The sequence below is a fragment of the Pteropus medius genome, unplaced genomic scaffold, assembly GCF_902729225.1.
Source record: "Pteropus medius unplaced genomic scaffold, Ma_sr-lr_union100, whole genome shotgun sequence".
NCBI classification, from domain to species: Eukaryota; Metazoa; Chordata; class Mammalia; order Chiroptera; family Pteropodidae; genus Pteropus; species Pteropus medius.
The window spans coordinates 16,439,553-16,457,032 of record NW_024351073.1 but is presented as its reverse complement, the minus strand read 5'-3'; the positions used below and the strand labels follow the sequence as shown (position 1 = coordinate 16,457,032).

The window sequence follows — 17,480 nt, the reverse complement described above, 5'->3', positions numbered from 1 at the left end:
TTTTTTCCTTTTTTTTTTTTTTTTAACTTGTTTGAAATTTTTTGGTAGTTTATCTGTGCTCTGTTGTACAAGCTGATTCCCAGACTAATGGCCTCCGAGTAGATTTGAAAGGAAGCCTGAAGACTTCTTATTTTGCTGCGCTTCTGCTTCCTGGTCTTGTGAAAGTCCCAATTCACTCTCAATTTGCTCAAGCTCTGACTGATCAAGGAGTTCAAAGTCATCACCTTCTTCAGTGTCTGTGTCCTCTCCTGGGCTTGGTGCAGCCTGAGAAAGGGCTTGCTGTGCACCATCTAACTGGTCCTTGATAGCAGCAGTCACTGCAGCTGTGATGACGTCCCCGGCTAGATTGCTCATCAACTGAAAGGTTTGGTCACTGCTCAGAGGAAGGGTGAGACCAGCTGCTGATTGCCTCTCTTTGCTCGGTCTGAGACTGCTGTCCAGCTGTTCCTTTTTTCTCTTGAGCTCAGTGGGTAAGCCAAGGCTTAATTCATCTTCATCATTTGTTCCCATGCCGTTTTCTAGAGATGGAAAATCTGAAAGTTCTCGCGAGAAAACTTCCTCAATGGGTCGGTCAAGATCTGTGAAATGTATAACAGAAGTTCATGTTTAAACACTATTACATATTGGAAATAAAATAGCTGTCTCAAAGGCATCCTATTTTAATCTGAATCCTCAGGCAACCTTAACATTCACCTAGCCTCTAGGTTCGGCTTAAAGCAACTTAGCCACGTATTGGACCCCTCCTAAATCTGGGACACTACCTGTCCACAGGTGCGCAAATACCCCGTGTTCCTCCTACGTCTTTAACTTTCCTCGTAAGCATGAGACAGTGTACGTAATGATAATATTTAACCGGTCTAATGTTAGCTTGAGGCTTTGACTACAGTTTAAATGTTCACCATAAACAATTTCACCTTGCTCCTAGGAAGGGAAATAGCTTAAGCTAATGTAGATACGTATGATGACAAAATAAAGAATATTTCAATTGGAGGTTTTCACAGAATCCAGTATAGTAGATGTGGACTATTTTCACCTACAGAGAATCACAAGTATCTGTAACCTGTGTTTGTTGAAAGCAATGAATCAAGTCATTGCTCCTTCCATTCCACTTGTGACCTCAGAGGTCATGGAAACATTCCATAAATAGAGCTGATATTGACCAAACCATTTTAATCAAAATCGACTCTTGAATACACACACACACACACACACACACACACACACACACACACAATACCTAACATTTTAAGATTTGGGACATTTGAAAGCAATGCCAGGTTAGCAGGCAGATGGTGATTTATAGTTTTTCATTTTTCATAGAAAATCTTTCAGTATAATGGTTAACTCTTTACAGTAATGATTTGAAATCTTCAATTCAATTACTGAAAAGCATCATGCGTGGGTTGGTTTATTGTTGCCCTTTTGTTATGTAAATCTGAGCTGGGATGCTTGAGAACAAAGTGTTATCCTAGTCTGGTAGACATTTAGCTTGCGTGGATTTTAACGATCCTCTTGTTCGAATGCTGCACTTTAAAGATGAGGAAACTGAGGTCCACAAAAATTTCATCACCTGTTCTAGGTCACACAGTAATGACAAAGGCAAGACTAAAGTTGGGTCTCCTGATCCTCACACCTGTCTCCTATCAGACACTGCACAGTCTCCTGCCTTCCTCCAGAAAAAGAATGTGTGTTCTTGCTTCTAAAAATACATACAAAACAATTCATTTATAATCTTCCATTATAATCTGCTCACATCTTCAGTATGTGAGATGTGACGACTTAAAATAATCCAATGAGACTTAACAAAAGTTACTGTAGAAGACGACTTAAAATAATCCAATGAGACTTAACAAAAGTTACTGTAGAAGAGTTGTCTATTTATTTTAAATTGAACTTAAAATTAAGTGTTTAAATTTTTTTAACTAACTTTGAAGAAAAACATGAGAAACCCTGGAGTCAGCTCTGGATTCGGGGACCTCGCCCTCTATGCTCGGCCCCTTTTAACGAGGACGAGCTTGGGTATGTGGGATTCGCTTCTCTTTTCCCCTGCGTCCATTATTGCTATAAACAACGTCACCAGACATTTTAGAACTTAATTTTGTTCACTGTAAATACTTGTTTTCGAAATAGAGGCAGAATTTTTTGACATTGACTTGCTTTGATTTTTATTCATACTCAAAAAATCACTTTGAGATATAATTCACATACCACAAAATTCGCCTTTTTAAAGTGTACAGGTCAGTGGTTTTTAATACATTCACAGACCTGTACAACCATCACCACCATGTAACTCTAGAACATTCTCATCCCTCCAAAACGCAACTCATGCTGATCACCACTAATTCCCTCTTCCCCCGCCCCCAGCAGCCCCTCGTCTACCTTCCGTCTGTATGGGTTCGCTTACTCTGCACATTTCATATAAATGGAGTTACACAACATGCAGACTTGTGTGTCTGGCTCCTTTCACAGCATGGTCATGTGTTCAAGGTCCATCCATGTTGTAGCATGTGTCGGTACTTCATTTTGAGAGCCAAGTGATATTCCATTGTACAGGATATGCCCCATTTCGTTTATGGCAATTGACAGTTAAACCTTTCTGCGTGCATGCGTAACGAGAAAAAGAGCATCTAGAAATGTGAGCATACCGTCGGAAGTATCTGTCTGTGGAGTGTACCCTTCTGAAAGGTTGAAGGTCCCGTTGTCAGTCCAGGTCACCTCGGAAACGTCCGTGTCAGAAACAGACAACTCTTTGGCAGCCACAGTGAGGCTAATCTGTGTTGATATAAATACCAGTGGCACATTTTAAACGTCTGTGGGAAATCTTTTGAAAATTCCATACTAACGCCAAAAATATCAGTAAATAAAAACCAGATGAGCATTTTCCTTTCAGAACTGTTCAATCATCTTAGAGAAATAGGAGGAGTCTATTAGGAAAACCGTACAGCATTAGAGCTTATAAATAAATTTACAGTCAAACCACACAAGAACAAATTGAAAACTAAACAGAAAATACCTTAGGGCAAAGAGCTGAAAAGTCTAATTCACTGTCATCTTTGTGACTTTTTTCTTTGTCTGCTTCTGTTGAGAAAAAGTTTGGAAGCTTTCAGTTTCCCGGCCAGCGTAGACATAGTGTATTTTATCCATTACACGTGCTCCCCCACAGTCATATTCTCCAGCGCTTCCATAGAATTAAATGTTTGCACTAACAAGCTTCGTGTATTTGCAAATGTCTGATTTCCAAGGGAAATGGTCCATATCGGTGCTTTCTCAAAGTGTGGTCCCTGAACCAGCAGCATCAGCATCACTGGGAACTTTTTTAAAAAGTAAATTCTCAGGCCCCTACTCAGACCAACAGAATCAGAAATTGTGGGGTAGGCCAGCAATCTATGCTTTAATGAGCCCTCCAGGACGTTGTGATGCTTGCTATACTTTGAGACTCTGTAAGGTCATAAGCCAACTTAAAAAGTGAAAATAGATCACACCGGTTTTTCCTCTATGTATCTTCTTTTCCTTCCCCTATTCTTTCAATTCCTCTTATATGGCTCCCACACTCTTAGTCCTACCTGTGCCATTTTTGATTTGCAATAGCCCACCCCAAAATAAAACAGTTTAAAGAACGTAAATCATATAGAATGGCTGAATCCTCTTCTTCCTCCCCTGACGATTTAGATTAAAAAGTCAATTTCTTATAAGTTTCAGGAAAGAATGAAAGTCTAAACAGGAAAAAGCTGTGTTACATGGGGTGGGAGGGATTAGTTTCTGCGATAATATGTAGTAAAAAGCTAAAGCACCTGAAATGTACCAAACGTGATTTCATAATAAATAACCCACTGATGTCTCATTTAATGCATGAAATCTAAAAGTCAAACTTTACCTACCAGCTCTCTCACGTTTCTTCTGATTAATATATTCTCCGATTCCAAAATCTAGTTTCAGCAGAACTGACTTGATTTTGCTGTATAATTTTTGTCCCATATCATTACATTTGAACAGTGGACACAAAAATGCACATAGTACTGAAATGTAAGAAGAAAGAGTGTGTAGGTAAGATGATCTTTATTTCAAAAGACTACATCTTTGTATTTCACAAAAATATTCCATTTCCCTTACTGACAAATAGTTTTTTTTTCTTTAGAGGAATGCCTGAGTGAAATAAATTCATAATTTCAATTCTTCCCTCTGTGATGAAAACATTCACTCCTATATGTGTGGCACGCATGTGCACACTCACACGTGTGCACACGCACACAGACACACACACACACACACACTGTGCTTATAAGTCATTTTTTCAAAGACTTGCAATTAGATCAACTCCCTCCCTTCAATCATTTTACCTTCAAAATTTATACAGAGATCTCGTGTTTTCCAGACTACAGTCCTAGGTTAAAATCTCAACTCTACTTATTTGTTAAATGCCATTACACTATGGGAAAGTTATTATCTACTAGCCTCTCATCAATAATACTGGGATAATAACTATTTCCCGGGGCTGTTGTGAACCATCAGTGAGATGAATGCAAACCATCCGAACAATGCCCGCCTGTGTCAGACGCCGCTTCTCTGGCTCTTCTCCTCCACCTGCTGAACAAGGCGGATCAAGAGGCTGACATGATACGCGAGTTCTGACTGGGAGAACGCACTTGAGCTTGGACCATTTTGCCATCTGTGTTATGCGTTAGGAATACAACAAGAAACGAAGGTGGTATTGCCTTCCCTAATGTTAATTTCTCTGTTATTAGGAAACGTGCATGTTCACCTTTTTAAAACAGGAGTTTCAAACTCAAATATCTCTAGAAGCTAAGGTGTTATACGTAAATTTTAAAGCTGGTGAGAAAAATATGAAATAGGAGGGTTAAGTGGAGTGTGGTCCCCTACCCTGTACCACCTACAGGTGGCAGCACTGGATTATGGTTTTCAGAAGCAGGAAATCTACACTTTTTTTTTTAACAGAATTTTTGAGTTATAGTTGACACACAGTAAACTGCACATATTTAAAATGTACAATTTGATAAGTTTTGGCAGATGGATACAACTTAAAAGCCATCACTACAATCAACATCGTGACCATATCGACCACCCCCGAGTTTCCGCAAGTTTGTACTAATCCTTTCTGTCTGCCTTTCCCTGACCTATCCTACCTCATCCCCAGGAAACCACGGGGCTTCTGCTTTGTCACTAAAAATTAGTTTGAATTATATGTAAATGGAATCATATAATATATACTTTTTTTTAATCTGGCTTCTCCCACTCAATCTAATTATTTTAAGACTTACTCAGATCGCTGCACACATTAACAATTTAGAACTGAGCAGTAATCCATGTACGGGTAACTACACTTTGTTTATCCATACGTCTGTGGATGGACTATGGATTGTGTTCCATTTTTGGCTACTACGAATAAAGCTGCTGTGAACATTCACATACCAGTCTTTTGTGCTTTCATTTTTCTTGATTAAACACCTAGTTGTGGCATGTCTGGGACATATCGTAGTTTTTAAGAAATCTCCAAACTGTTACCCAAAGTGGCTGTATTATTCTACTTATCTACCAACAGCGTGAGAATTCCAGTTGTTTCACATCCTCGCCAAAGCTCGATGCTATCGGTATTTTTAATTTTAACCATTCTGGTATAATGGTATCGCATTTTGTTTTTAATTATTTCTTGAGCCACAGAACATGCACAAGGGCAAAGATATTCATGTATTTGTTGGGGGGTGGGAAGTATAGCTTATTTATAGTTTTAAGACACAATTTAAAATAAAAGCAATCACTCATAATCCTGCCTTTTGGCAACTGTTCTTCCAAATTTAAAATATAAACACGTCTGTAGGAAAAGGAGAAAATTTCCGCAGGTGGAAATTAAAGAATAATCAACTTTCTTTATAATAAGGATTCAACCCTCTTTTTCCAAACCACAGAAGGTCTTATTGACATTAAATGATACCATATGCATCACATAAACTAGCCAGATGCTCTACTATACTTACAGAGTAGATAGCTGAGTATAACCCCAGGAATGTAACTTCCCAAGATCGTAAAAAATGTGCACACACTGCAGACCAGGAGACAAAACTAGAAATCACAGAAATAACATGTGACAGTTACGCATAACACCAACACATTTTAGAGCGTAGGATACACACACAATTTTTTATCTATATGCGATCTATCACATGATGGCAACTGTTTTTCAAACACTTCTTTTGCCCTTAGGTTTGACTAATGGCTGCTGTGTTCAACCAGCCTAAGTCCACTTTCACACTTGCTAATAATCATTTTGACGTTCCAGAAGCTAATTTCCGGCACAGTGCACATCTCCCGTTAATCATGTTTGTGGCTGTATAACTGCCAGATGCAAGAGAAATGAAGATTTGTATGCCCCCAGAAACTTCTACTCAGGATCGCTCACTGAGAATAAAGCAGCTAAATCTGCAAGTTCAAACTACTTTGATAAGCCCACCGAAATTCATAAATACAGCAAAACATATAGACAATAGAGGCATTTACATAAATGTAATGGCAATTTGCACAGCTGATAAGCTACTGAGATAAATCTACTGGCCATTATTAACCTTCTCCCTAATCATACCCGTCTCCCAAATTGACCCCACGTCTAGGTCACCTAGAAACCAACTACGAATGAAATGAAATTCCTACAGTGAAATGTGATTATTTCCCTACTGTCAGTCATGACCAAAAAAAATTCTTGGTTGTTTTAAGAAATTTAAAACATCAAGATAGAAATATTCTCCCATAAAGTCTTTGTATATTTTCCACACTCTAATCTTAAACTACTTACTTCTTTTGCTTTATCTTTAAACTATGGTATTAAATTAAACTGTTAGGCAAAGAAAATAAGGAAATTTCAAAAAGATATGAATAAGAGATTTGTAACTGATTAATAACCGATTAAAAGAAAGCAAGGGGGCCTACAATTCAGATTAACTTTGATTTTTCATTCTTTGGTGCAGGGTTATAATAAATTAACTAGTCAAAGGAGAATTAATGATCTTGTGGAACTAAATTGAGAGCTATTTCTGAAACAGCAGGGGTCCCTCAAGAATATAGAATTCTAGTTATAAAATGGGAGAGAAGAGACCATAAAAGTTAAAAGAACAACTAAGTCCATGAAAGCGTTACTACATTCAGAATTCAGTTTTGCAAAGGTATTCCAGATTATGCACTAAGTTTGTAGCAGTATCCTCTTAAGCTAATTGACTTGGGGCGCATTAATGCAATCCAGTACAGTTTTAAGTTCAGAATCTCCTAAAAATGTTTAATCGTTTCAAATTGGCATAAAAAATGCAGCCCCTTCCCACTATATCGATATCTATTCTAAAAATCACCTTCAGTGATTTTTAAAAATCCATCCATATACAGTGTCGCCACTTTAATATGCTCAAAATGTGTCCAAGTATGCTTCTATTATTTAATACTAGTATTGAAGTTAAGAGCATGCCTGCACATGGTACAAGAGAGATTTTAAATGCTGACATTTCTAGGCTCTTCCTTCTACTTACAGGTAGGCCTTCAATAAACTCAAGCATGACTCTGGAAAGGAAAGAGTGTACTGATGCCTCTGCGCCTCACCCATGCTATCAAGTTCACAGCCGAAGCTGCCTCTACACATAAAAACATGCAGTGGGTGCGCTGCTCCATGTACTCCCTTTAGAACCACGTACGACTCTTCTCATGGGTTTTCGTCTGAATAGAAAATATTCATGCCATGTATACAATCACTACAAATGCTTTTGCCATAGGTTTTGTTTCTTAAATAAATCATATAACAATCTCCACTTTTTAGATGAAAAGTGAGATTTGGTCATCTCTGAAAGCACCCTTGAAGGGCTATGTGTTCATTTCACCTCCCTCTGACTTCAGAACTATAAACCGAAATTCTTAATAAGATGTTATTAAAAATTTCTCCTTGGTCTGGCTGATATGCCCAATCACCACTCATTTTAGTTAACAAGCTAGATAAATATGTATAAAAACAGAAAACCAGTCCAATTTCAAAATATGAGCTTGAGAATATTCTAGTGCTAACACATGAATATTTCTGAACCTTGCTGATACCAGCTTTTAGTTCGTAGCAGATTATATTCTGCGCTGGAGAACACTTACAAGCTGATAAAATGGATTGATTCATTCTTTTCTAAGTTGACCACATTTCAAGCACACACAGTAATTCTCCCGTACTGGAATACTTGCCTTGCCTGGGCTCTGCTGTTTGAAAACAGACATTTCTTGAAGAAATATGCTGAAATTCATCCATGATTCTGCAATACAGTGGCTGAGCCTGGGTCTTTCATCTGGTTTGGAATCGATAACCTCCCAGCTACAGAGAGAAAAAGAAAACAGACAAAAAAATGAACTGAACTGTGGGTGATTCATTCAACATTCATTGCTTCAGCAAATATTTACTGAGCACCCACGGTTGGTCGTGCTCTCAGGAAAAGCCCTGTGAATTCAGAGGTATACAAGTCAGACATCTGCCTGACAAAACTCAAATGCCAGGAGAAGATACAGGCTAAACAATGAGCTACACGATTGTCCAGTCACAATGAGGGACAATCTGAGAGAGAGGGTAGAGGTTTTCGGACATTTTCTCTCAAGAAGTCACTTTAAGCTAAACTTCGGATTGGCAGGAGTTTACCATAAGGACTCAGAGACTTCCAGAAAGAACAATGTACAACATACGCAGAGGCCCTGCAGTCAGAAGGCCCCGAAAGCACTATTTTTTGAGTCCTGGGTGTGGCTCTGGCAGAGTGAACCATAAGGATATCAAGGCAAGAAGCTGGAGAAGGAGCATGTGAACTAGGTCTTCCAGGGCCCTGGAGGGCTTGTCAGACACATTTCAAATCTTAAGGATACGGAAGCCACAGCAACTTTAAAAGAAGCCTTGGCATTAATGTTATCATTTTCATCATCATCAACACCAACGATACATTTTCAAAGATACTGTAACTGGTCAACTCTACAGAAAATTGTTTAACTCAACAGGATCTCACAATACCTCATATTTTTCTAGGGTATCCTTTTCCAATCATCATCATAGAACATGTCGAATGTGATGCACGTCCCAAGCATGTGCCGTGTCCCTGCCCTAATCTTTCCAGAGGAACATCAGTGAGCTAAAAACTAGGAACAATTGCTCCAGAAAGAAGATGCAAGCAAGTACAGGGCATTCCCTAAAATTACAATGACATCAAGTTCAAATCCCACTCTTGCAATCCTAACTCATCACGAAAATATACCAGTTGAAGCAAGCTCTGCTAAGGGGTCTCAAATTTATTCATTTAATAGATGATTATTAAATGAAGGCACTGCCATAGAGCTAAGGATATGGCCATAAAGTAAACATGTTTTGAGTAAAAGACAAGGGTTATTAGTGAGCTCTCATTTGAGCTATGGTTACAAGGGCATCAGGATGAGGCTGACATCTGGGTTCGACCCCTGGAGCATCTAAGACAAGTCAAAACTACATTGGCCCTTAATGTTCAACTATGCAGAAATTGTGTACATATAGATTCTGTTACTTTTTAGTGTACTTTGAATACTAAGACAATTTGTAAACTAATAAATAAAATTTCCTTAGTCAATATAAATTTTAATCCAAGTTAAAAGAATAAATAGCATTGTAAGAAGAAATAAATAGCATTAAAAGAAGAATGAAAAGTATTGTTTTCCTCCTTTGTTCTATCAACCTCAACTAACGAATGCTCTGCCAGAGAGTCACTGAGCTAAGCTGTTTAGGCTGATGCTGTTTTCCTAGATAGATATTGTCATAAGAAATGAACTCTGGGGGATGTTCAGGTATCAGGGAGTGGTTTATGCATCCACTAACTCTACCTACCCCTCTTGGTGAACAAATGTCGCGCTAGGTCTGTGTACCTCATGAAAGATTCTAGACCTACTAAAAGAAATACTAACTAATGGCTACGAAGGCACTGTATCTGTAACAAAATCTTGTAAGCTATGCCTACATATACCCAATATGTCTACTTGATGGGAACGAGATTTTGCATAGGAGAGCAAAAGCTACAACAGCAAAGAAAATAATAAGGTTATTAAATACTTTAGAACAACAAAACTTGATGCAAATTAGCAAGGTTAGTAGCCTAGGCTACTGTTCAGGTTAATGGGACCATAAAGATGACAGAAAGACAGATTTTAATTTCTGTTCTCTATGCATATTGAGATGGAGTTAGGGATTTGGCAAACATAATTCCAACAGAAAACAATGAAAAATTTATAATGGAATGATTTGATCGTTCTTTTAACGATTAAAATAAAACGAATGGATGGTATTTCCTATTTAAAATATATCTTTTGATTAGGACAATGAACAAAAGAAGTGAGTTGTGTTCAAGCGATGAAGGATGAAACACCGGTGGAAATGAACTGTGACTCCATGAACCTCAGAATCATATTGAAAGGAAGAAGTCGCAGAATAATAGATGCAGTATGTTTTCGTTTACATAAAGCTCAAAATCACACCAAGCTAACAGATTATTTAAGCAAGGAAACGATACAAAACACGATTCAGGAGGGGGTACCTCAGGCAGGGGTGGGGAAGGGTAGTAGGGAATGGGACTTGAGCGTGGCATGTGGGAGCTTCCTGGGTATTGATTGTGTCTATTTCTTAACTTAAGTGATGGACACATGAGAATTGACTTACTACTGTTCTTAAAGCTATGCCTACATATACCCATATACATATATGGTCTCTATTTAAAAATGTGTTGATACTTAAATGTATAATCATGCTTTTTATTTAACGAATAACATTCTCACATGAGTATATCTCCCTTCATATCCTGTAGTCAAAATATAAATGTTACTTAAGTTTTTGCCTCAGTTTATTTACTGTGGAGTAAAAATATTTCTGCTGGCGAGTGCCATGAAAAATAATTTGAATAAGTGGTATTTTGGATAGATGCTGGTACCTTCTTCTGATACTAACTTTAAGATACATGTCTCAGATGTGACACCACATTTGTATACATATTTTATTACTCTAATAAATAAATGCACTAAAATTGGAAAGGAGCCTAGTCTAATACTAAATCCCTATAATTACATAAATTATCTGCAGAGAGATAATGTTAGAGCAAAGTCTTCATACAATTAAGCTGCTTAATAAAATGAAATAACTAAAAATTCTGTTTTGCCTTTAAGAATCTTACCTATTCTCATAGTAGACTTCAAAATGAATATGAAGAAATCTCAGTATCCATTCATCCATTATCTTATTCAGTTTTTTAGTAAAAAGTTATCAAGTTCCACCATTGTGTCTTACTTATACTTGGTGTGTTTAGTATTGTTATTTCAAATCAATAAAAATAACACCTGTAGCACTGTGTCTGCATATTACCACTTGGCGGGAAGAAGAAACGAGAATATTCAATGTGTGAATCTTTTCCACAGCTGTAAATAAACATGCTCATTTATATTAAATTTCTCCCCTTCAGAAAAAGCCTGTGACAGTATTTTGGGACAATAAATTCCTTTGTTACTTACATTTACATTAATCTTAGAATCTTAAATAATTCTAATTGATATCTGAATTACTGTTATCATCGGCAACAGAAATGAGAAATTCATTGTGTTCAAGTTGGAAATATTTTCTAACCAAATGGGTTTGGAAAGAGTAGTAAATGTTTGAGATAAAAATAAATGTACAGATGGTGCTGACTAAAATTTATTGGAAATATGTATGATTTAAAAAGAAAATCTGAAGTAATGGGCAAAGAAGAGATGTCACTCTTTACTTCTTTAAATAAAACACAGACCCAGAAGAGTCAGTCTCTGGAAGTTTCATATAGTTTTAAATTGTCCAGTGATTAATTCTGAGTATCCCTTGGATGCATATTTCTATACTCTTCCATTATATATGGTCTACCATTAACTTACATCACCACGATTCGATGATGTCACAATATAACATAAAGCAATAGTTATATAATGTAGAATGAGATGGAACACTTGATGTCAACTTTTCAAATTACCTTATTATTACAGATGAAGAAAGTAAAACCCAAGTGTCCTCCACGAGTTTGGGGCAGAGCCACCCGCAGCCCAGACCCCAAATTTCTAGTGCGGTGCTATTTCCTGTGAACACGTGCCCTATTCAAAGGATGAATGAACTCAATGGCATCCTTTGGAGAAACCCCACACTGAAATTTAGAATGAGAAGGGACATTCGCTGTTCCTCCTCACTCCTTTCTAGAGTCAGAGGGCATGAGATGTGATAGACCCGCATCCACGTAGCCTCATTTAGGACCCAGCTTCTCCCGGCAAAAAAGAGTACTTTGTGTGCAGAATCCAAATACTCAGAGGAAACTAAGAGTCATGCTTGGTGGTTGGGATATTTAATACAGGTGACATTTGCACGCGTGCATGCACACACACGCACACGTGCACTGAATTGCTCCATAATAAAGCTCTGGGTTTTCCTAGACACCCTTATCTGGAAAGCACATAACCGGAGAAAGGCTCTCCTGTGAATACCGGATGATGCTTGGGAAAGAGATCATTTACATGGTGTGTGGCCATCTTCCCACCCTCCTTGGCTCTGATCAATGTGCACTGGAAGGCCCAACTCACACAAAAGGAGGCTTAAAAACAGTGCGACGCTTTACCAAGTTCTTGACCAAAGAGTATAATTCTTCTACGATAGCAGCTCATCTAGTGGAGAAAACTAGACACCAGTGGCTTCGGTATTAATATCCCAGGGTTGATTTTTTTCCTCCTTAGTTTCAGAGAGAACAAGCATTTGCCAAGTTCAAAGGGAAGTCAGGTTCTTTGGTTCATCCATCCATCCTTCTCTCTTTCTGTCCTTCTTTCCTCCTTCACGTGCTTGCTTCTTTCCTTCAGCTTTCTCCTTCACTTATGCCTTCACTCAGGAGTGAGCCTGTTGCACACTCCACCACTTGAGAGTCCCTCTCTCATAACCATCACCCCCAGCCTCCCACACTCTTGTTGAGTCCAGCTGAAGTGGTTCCAAGTGAGAAGCCACAGCTCCTGGCCCCCTCACGACCATACCATTTTTCAAATGGTCTCTGCCCAAAGATCTGCAGCTGTGCAGTGCTTAAAAAAAAAAAGGCCCCAAAATCTACAGCCCTGGCAGATTTGTTTACTTACGTTCTCCTTCCTAAGAAAAACTAATAGACAGATTGTCAACAAAAGACATTCTGTGTGGTCAAGATAAGCATTTATTTACCATAGATCAAATTTATGGTTTCACTTGCCTGAGAAACTCTAAGGGAATAAACATTAGAAAGATGGCTCCTCGGATAAGCAGCCTCACTTAATCACAGAAGGAACTAGGTTCCGGGGAGAATGTGAAGCTAACATCCCTTCTTTCTGCCTCCATATTCCTATTAGAACACACTTAGGTAAAGACATTAGGTGGTCTGGCCAAAATAACCCTGGGCAGTTCTCAAGTTCAAAGTGAACCCCCGGGGCACTGTTTACGCAGCGGCCATTTGTGCCTCACTCCAGAGAGTCTGATGGAGCAGGCCTGGGGGAAGCTCAGAAATCTGTCTTTTTAATAAGTGTCCAAGGTGTTTCTGAGACAGGTGTTTCTTGCCCTAAGAGTCACTGCAAGAAACATCCCATGAGAATGTTACTTCGATTTTCGAGACCGTGGGCTTTATGTAAGGAAGGTTGGTCACCCCTGAGAGATGGTGGGTCCTATGACCGTTCAGCTCATTGCCTTGAGTTTCTAGGCCCTGGAACAGGGAAGATAAATGCTGGTGACTACCTGAGTTGAAAAGATAGAACTCAGAGTCTAAAGAGAAGACAAAAGACACTGGAGTTGGCAGGACTGAGTGTGGGGGAGCACAGCCTACAGAAAATGCTGACTATCTAAGGGGGACCCTGGAGTCTCCAGCTGAGAGCTACCAGTACCTGTGTGGGGGTCCAGGAAACGGCCATGAGAAAAGACGAGAAGGAACAGGGCTAAAATGATGCCTGCCCTATCGATCAGACTGGAAAACTTCGAATTCATGGACATCGGGTAGAATACTCAGAAGGGTCTTGCCTCAGTAGCAGAGAATAATTAATCCTAGACTAAATGCTTTTCTAATACTAACAAGTCTTAAAAGTAAGCTCCAAAGGGATCAAACTGATTTTAAGTACTCTGTCATACATAGAAATAAAAAGTGGTGAGTTTTGTTATGAACCAAATAACTTACGTGGCCAAACTGGGATCTGAAAGATTTATTTTCTGTGATACTTACCCTCTAAATTATCATGTACCATTTTTTTTCTTAAAAATATACTTAACGAAAACATCTTTTAAGTTTTATATTGAAAAAGAAATTTGTCTGTACAGGTTAACAGCTACATACATAAAACTCAGAATGCAGCACACAGTATTCTCCATTAGGGGGTGCTGTGAGACTAAGAAATTTGATGCTCTTGTGCTCTTTAAAAATAGATTGTTATTCTGCAAGAGAGAACATGTGCGAGCAGCCTGTTTCATCTCTTTCCTCCACAATGCCTTGGAGCACTACAAGAAATAATGCTGAAACTAATGAATCTTGGCATAGGACAAATAATGTCTCTCAGTATCACTTCCCTACTGTTCATTTCAAAAAACACGTGTCAAGGGCAGTTGACTGTCAGTCATTCCCGAATCCAGGGATTTAGAGGTGACTAAGGCACACCCCCCACCCAATAAGAAGTAAAATTTTACAGGTATCAAAATGACACTTCTCTCTCTCTCCCTCTCTCTCTCTCCCTCTCTCTCTCTCCCCCCCACCTCCCATCATTATATATGAAACTGACTTTTATAAAATGACATTTAATGGTATTTAGGACTATTGGGGACAAAAATCAAAAACTAAGTTGCAGATTGCACATGTGAGGAGAACCTGTTATTATACTCTTTTCATTATTGTACCTTTTACAGGATAATAATATACTAGTAAACCTAAAAATCAAAAAATATAACTGAAAGTTATTTGTCAAAGCAAAAAAATTAGATTTTTTAAAAATAGATCAAAGCTCAAATCCTTTCACATATTTCTCGAGCTTTAGATTTGAGGAGATAATTACCAACAAGAGGCAGGTAACCTGTGGTGGACAGAGAAAGAGAAGGCAAAAGTGGGGTGCAGGTGGGGGGCAGAGACTATGAATGAATCCGCATGATCTGGTTTGAGGTCTTGGGTCCTGTCCGCCCCAAGAGGCAAAGCCAGCCATGGACATCCCTTTCATGGGAGCCAACTCCCTTTTAGCCTTGAGCTGGTTTCAGTTTGGTTTCTGGCATCTGCAACACAAAATAAAGTGCTACATTTTTCAGCGGGAGCAAGGAAGAGTTGTATAATACATTTTAAAGTAGGAAGTAGAAATAACTATTTAAAAAGAGTTATGGAATAAGCTTACACCAAGTGGTTAGTATCGCGGTTTTATTTAGATGACACTTTTTAGTAGAATGGAACGCTGGAAATAGGGTGAATAATTCAAGGCAAGGCAGTTAGTTAACAATTCAAGTTAAGGAGGTTTCAGCCAGAATCAAAAAAGAAACAGAGCTAACACCAGGGGCCAGGCACTGCCCTCTACGTTGTAAACTCGCTATCATATTCAATCCTTACAACCGACCGAGGAGTGAGGTGCTATTTATTATTCCTGTATTACAGATGAGGACACTGAGGTCCAGATACATTCTCTGCCTTGATCAAGATCACAGAAAAAATACACCGTGGAACAGGGACCTATGGAGCTGGGACTGCCCACGACGCGAGGAGAGAGACAGGAAGAAGTCTCTGGATTGGAACCCAGGGATCATTTCAAAGATGAGTGGGAAAGAACATTAGGGCAGTCACACGGGGAAGGACACAGAATCCCTAAGTGCCGGGCTCAAGAAACAGAAATATCTAAAAGGGGCTTTGGTTTCCAGGGGAAACTAAGGACCGAGGAGTTTCGACTCTTATTTTCTGCCCCGACTACTGTGGCTGTTTCTAAATCGGGACTCACAGAGTGATTCTACAGCACGTGCCAATGGTAACCACAGTCACGGTGGCCGGCGGCCGAGTTCTCCGTATGTGCCGGGCACGGAGTTAAGCATGCCGTGTGCATTTTCTCTCTGCATCCTCTCCGTCTGAGCCCCTTCCTGGCCTCCCTAGTATATCGTTTTGTAGCAATTACCAGTTGTCGTTACTTAACGTCTGTACTGTTGCCTCCTCATTCGACTTTAAATTTCATGAAAGAATTCGTAGATATGGCTCTGGCTTCAGCAGCTAACAGAGCTTAACATCTGAGGCACATGAAATATTGAATGAATGAATATAAACGATGAATGCAGATCGAAGAATCTCAAAAATAGTTAACAGTGGTTATGTAGTGACATTACATATAATTTTTTACTCGCTTATCTGAATGTTTCTATGCATTAAATACAGGCAATAATTAGCATGTATTCCTTTATTTATATAAAATATATATGATAATAGGCAAAAGGTCCAAAAATTGGAAATTAGCTTTTATTTATATGAAATAGTTTTGTTTTAATTTCTTCCCCTTGGAAATGGAAAGTTAAACTGCCTTCGAAATTAGATAATTGGGAAATATGTCTCATTTATTACAAAAGTTTCCTTAACTAGACATCAGTATCTTGTGTGGAATTCCTTCTGCAAAACGTGGGTCCACATGCTCGACTTCTCCATGGGGCTCCCTGGATCCGCATGCGCTTCCTGAAGACGACACCCTCCCATCTCAACCCCCAGGAGCATCTGTGATACCACGGAGAGCAAGCCCAGGCCAGAACAGGGGGATCAACGAGACCCAGTCTTCGCACGTGACAGATAAACATGAGTCCCTTTTTGGTTTTTGTTGGGCAACCTCAACCCTCTGGAGAGATGTTCAGATGTTGCTGTCTCCTCTTAAACACACACAAACATGCGTGCATGCACACACACACACCATTCTAGTCACTTTTTAGATTTTCCATATTCCTAAAAACTCAAATTACAATAATCATTTCCAATGATATTTAGAAGAATTCTGTCATTCTGCCTCAGGAGAATGAGCATTACTTTACACTATCTGATTTTATTTTTAATCTATAGGAACTGGAAATGGAAGCCAAACACTATTTTTCAGTAAGTGAATTGTCAACATCCCATGCAGACAAACTTTTTTAAAAAGGGGTCTGTTATAACCTAAGTGGTCACCTAGCAACCATGACAAGCAGCTGCTTCAACCATCACACCTATAAATATGCTCTGGCCTAGAGCTCTCAGAACCCTGTCATTCTCAGCTAGTGACTAATGGTCTCATGCTTTCTGTTGGTAGTGAACATCTGTTGATGGTAATTCCTGTCGAATTTTTCTTAGAAAGGTCAGTCAGTATCCAGTTACAGATTTTAACATTTCTTAGTGCAATGTGTTAGAATTTTTTTTAATCCTGTGGATATATAATATGTTCCTCCGTGTGTGTATGCTTGTGTGCATGCATGTGTGTGTGTGTGT

General features: G+C 38.9%; 1 protein-coding gene across 3 annotated transcripts in view; it reads right to left on the bottom strand.

Annotated features, from left to right (window-relative positions):
* Positions 1-17,480, bottom strand: part of RETREG1 (reticulophagy regulator 1) — a 110,682-nt gene continuing 93,202 nt past the window's right edge. For 2 of the 3 annotated variants that reach the window (XM_039842752.1, XM_039842753.1), the window contains 6 exons: positions 8,215-8,341; positions 5,991-6,075; positions 3,879-4,016; positions 3,014-3,078; positions 2,646-2,772; positions 26-578 (listed from right to left, as the gene is read on the bottom strand). In XM_039842752.1, the coding sequence (XP_039698686.1) occupies positions 85-578; positions 2,646-2,772; positions 3,014-3,078; positions 3,879-4,016; positions 5,991-6,075; positions 8,215-8,341 (1,036 nt within the window). In that variant the 3' untranslated portion in view covers positions 26-84. Of the gene's footprint in view, positions 579-2,645; positions 2,773-3,013; positions 3,079-3,878; positions 4,017-5,990; positions 6,076-8,214; positions 8,342-17,480 lie in introns of all 3 variants that reach the window. The other variant, XM_039842754.1, reaches the window with a different exon arrangement.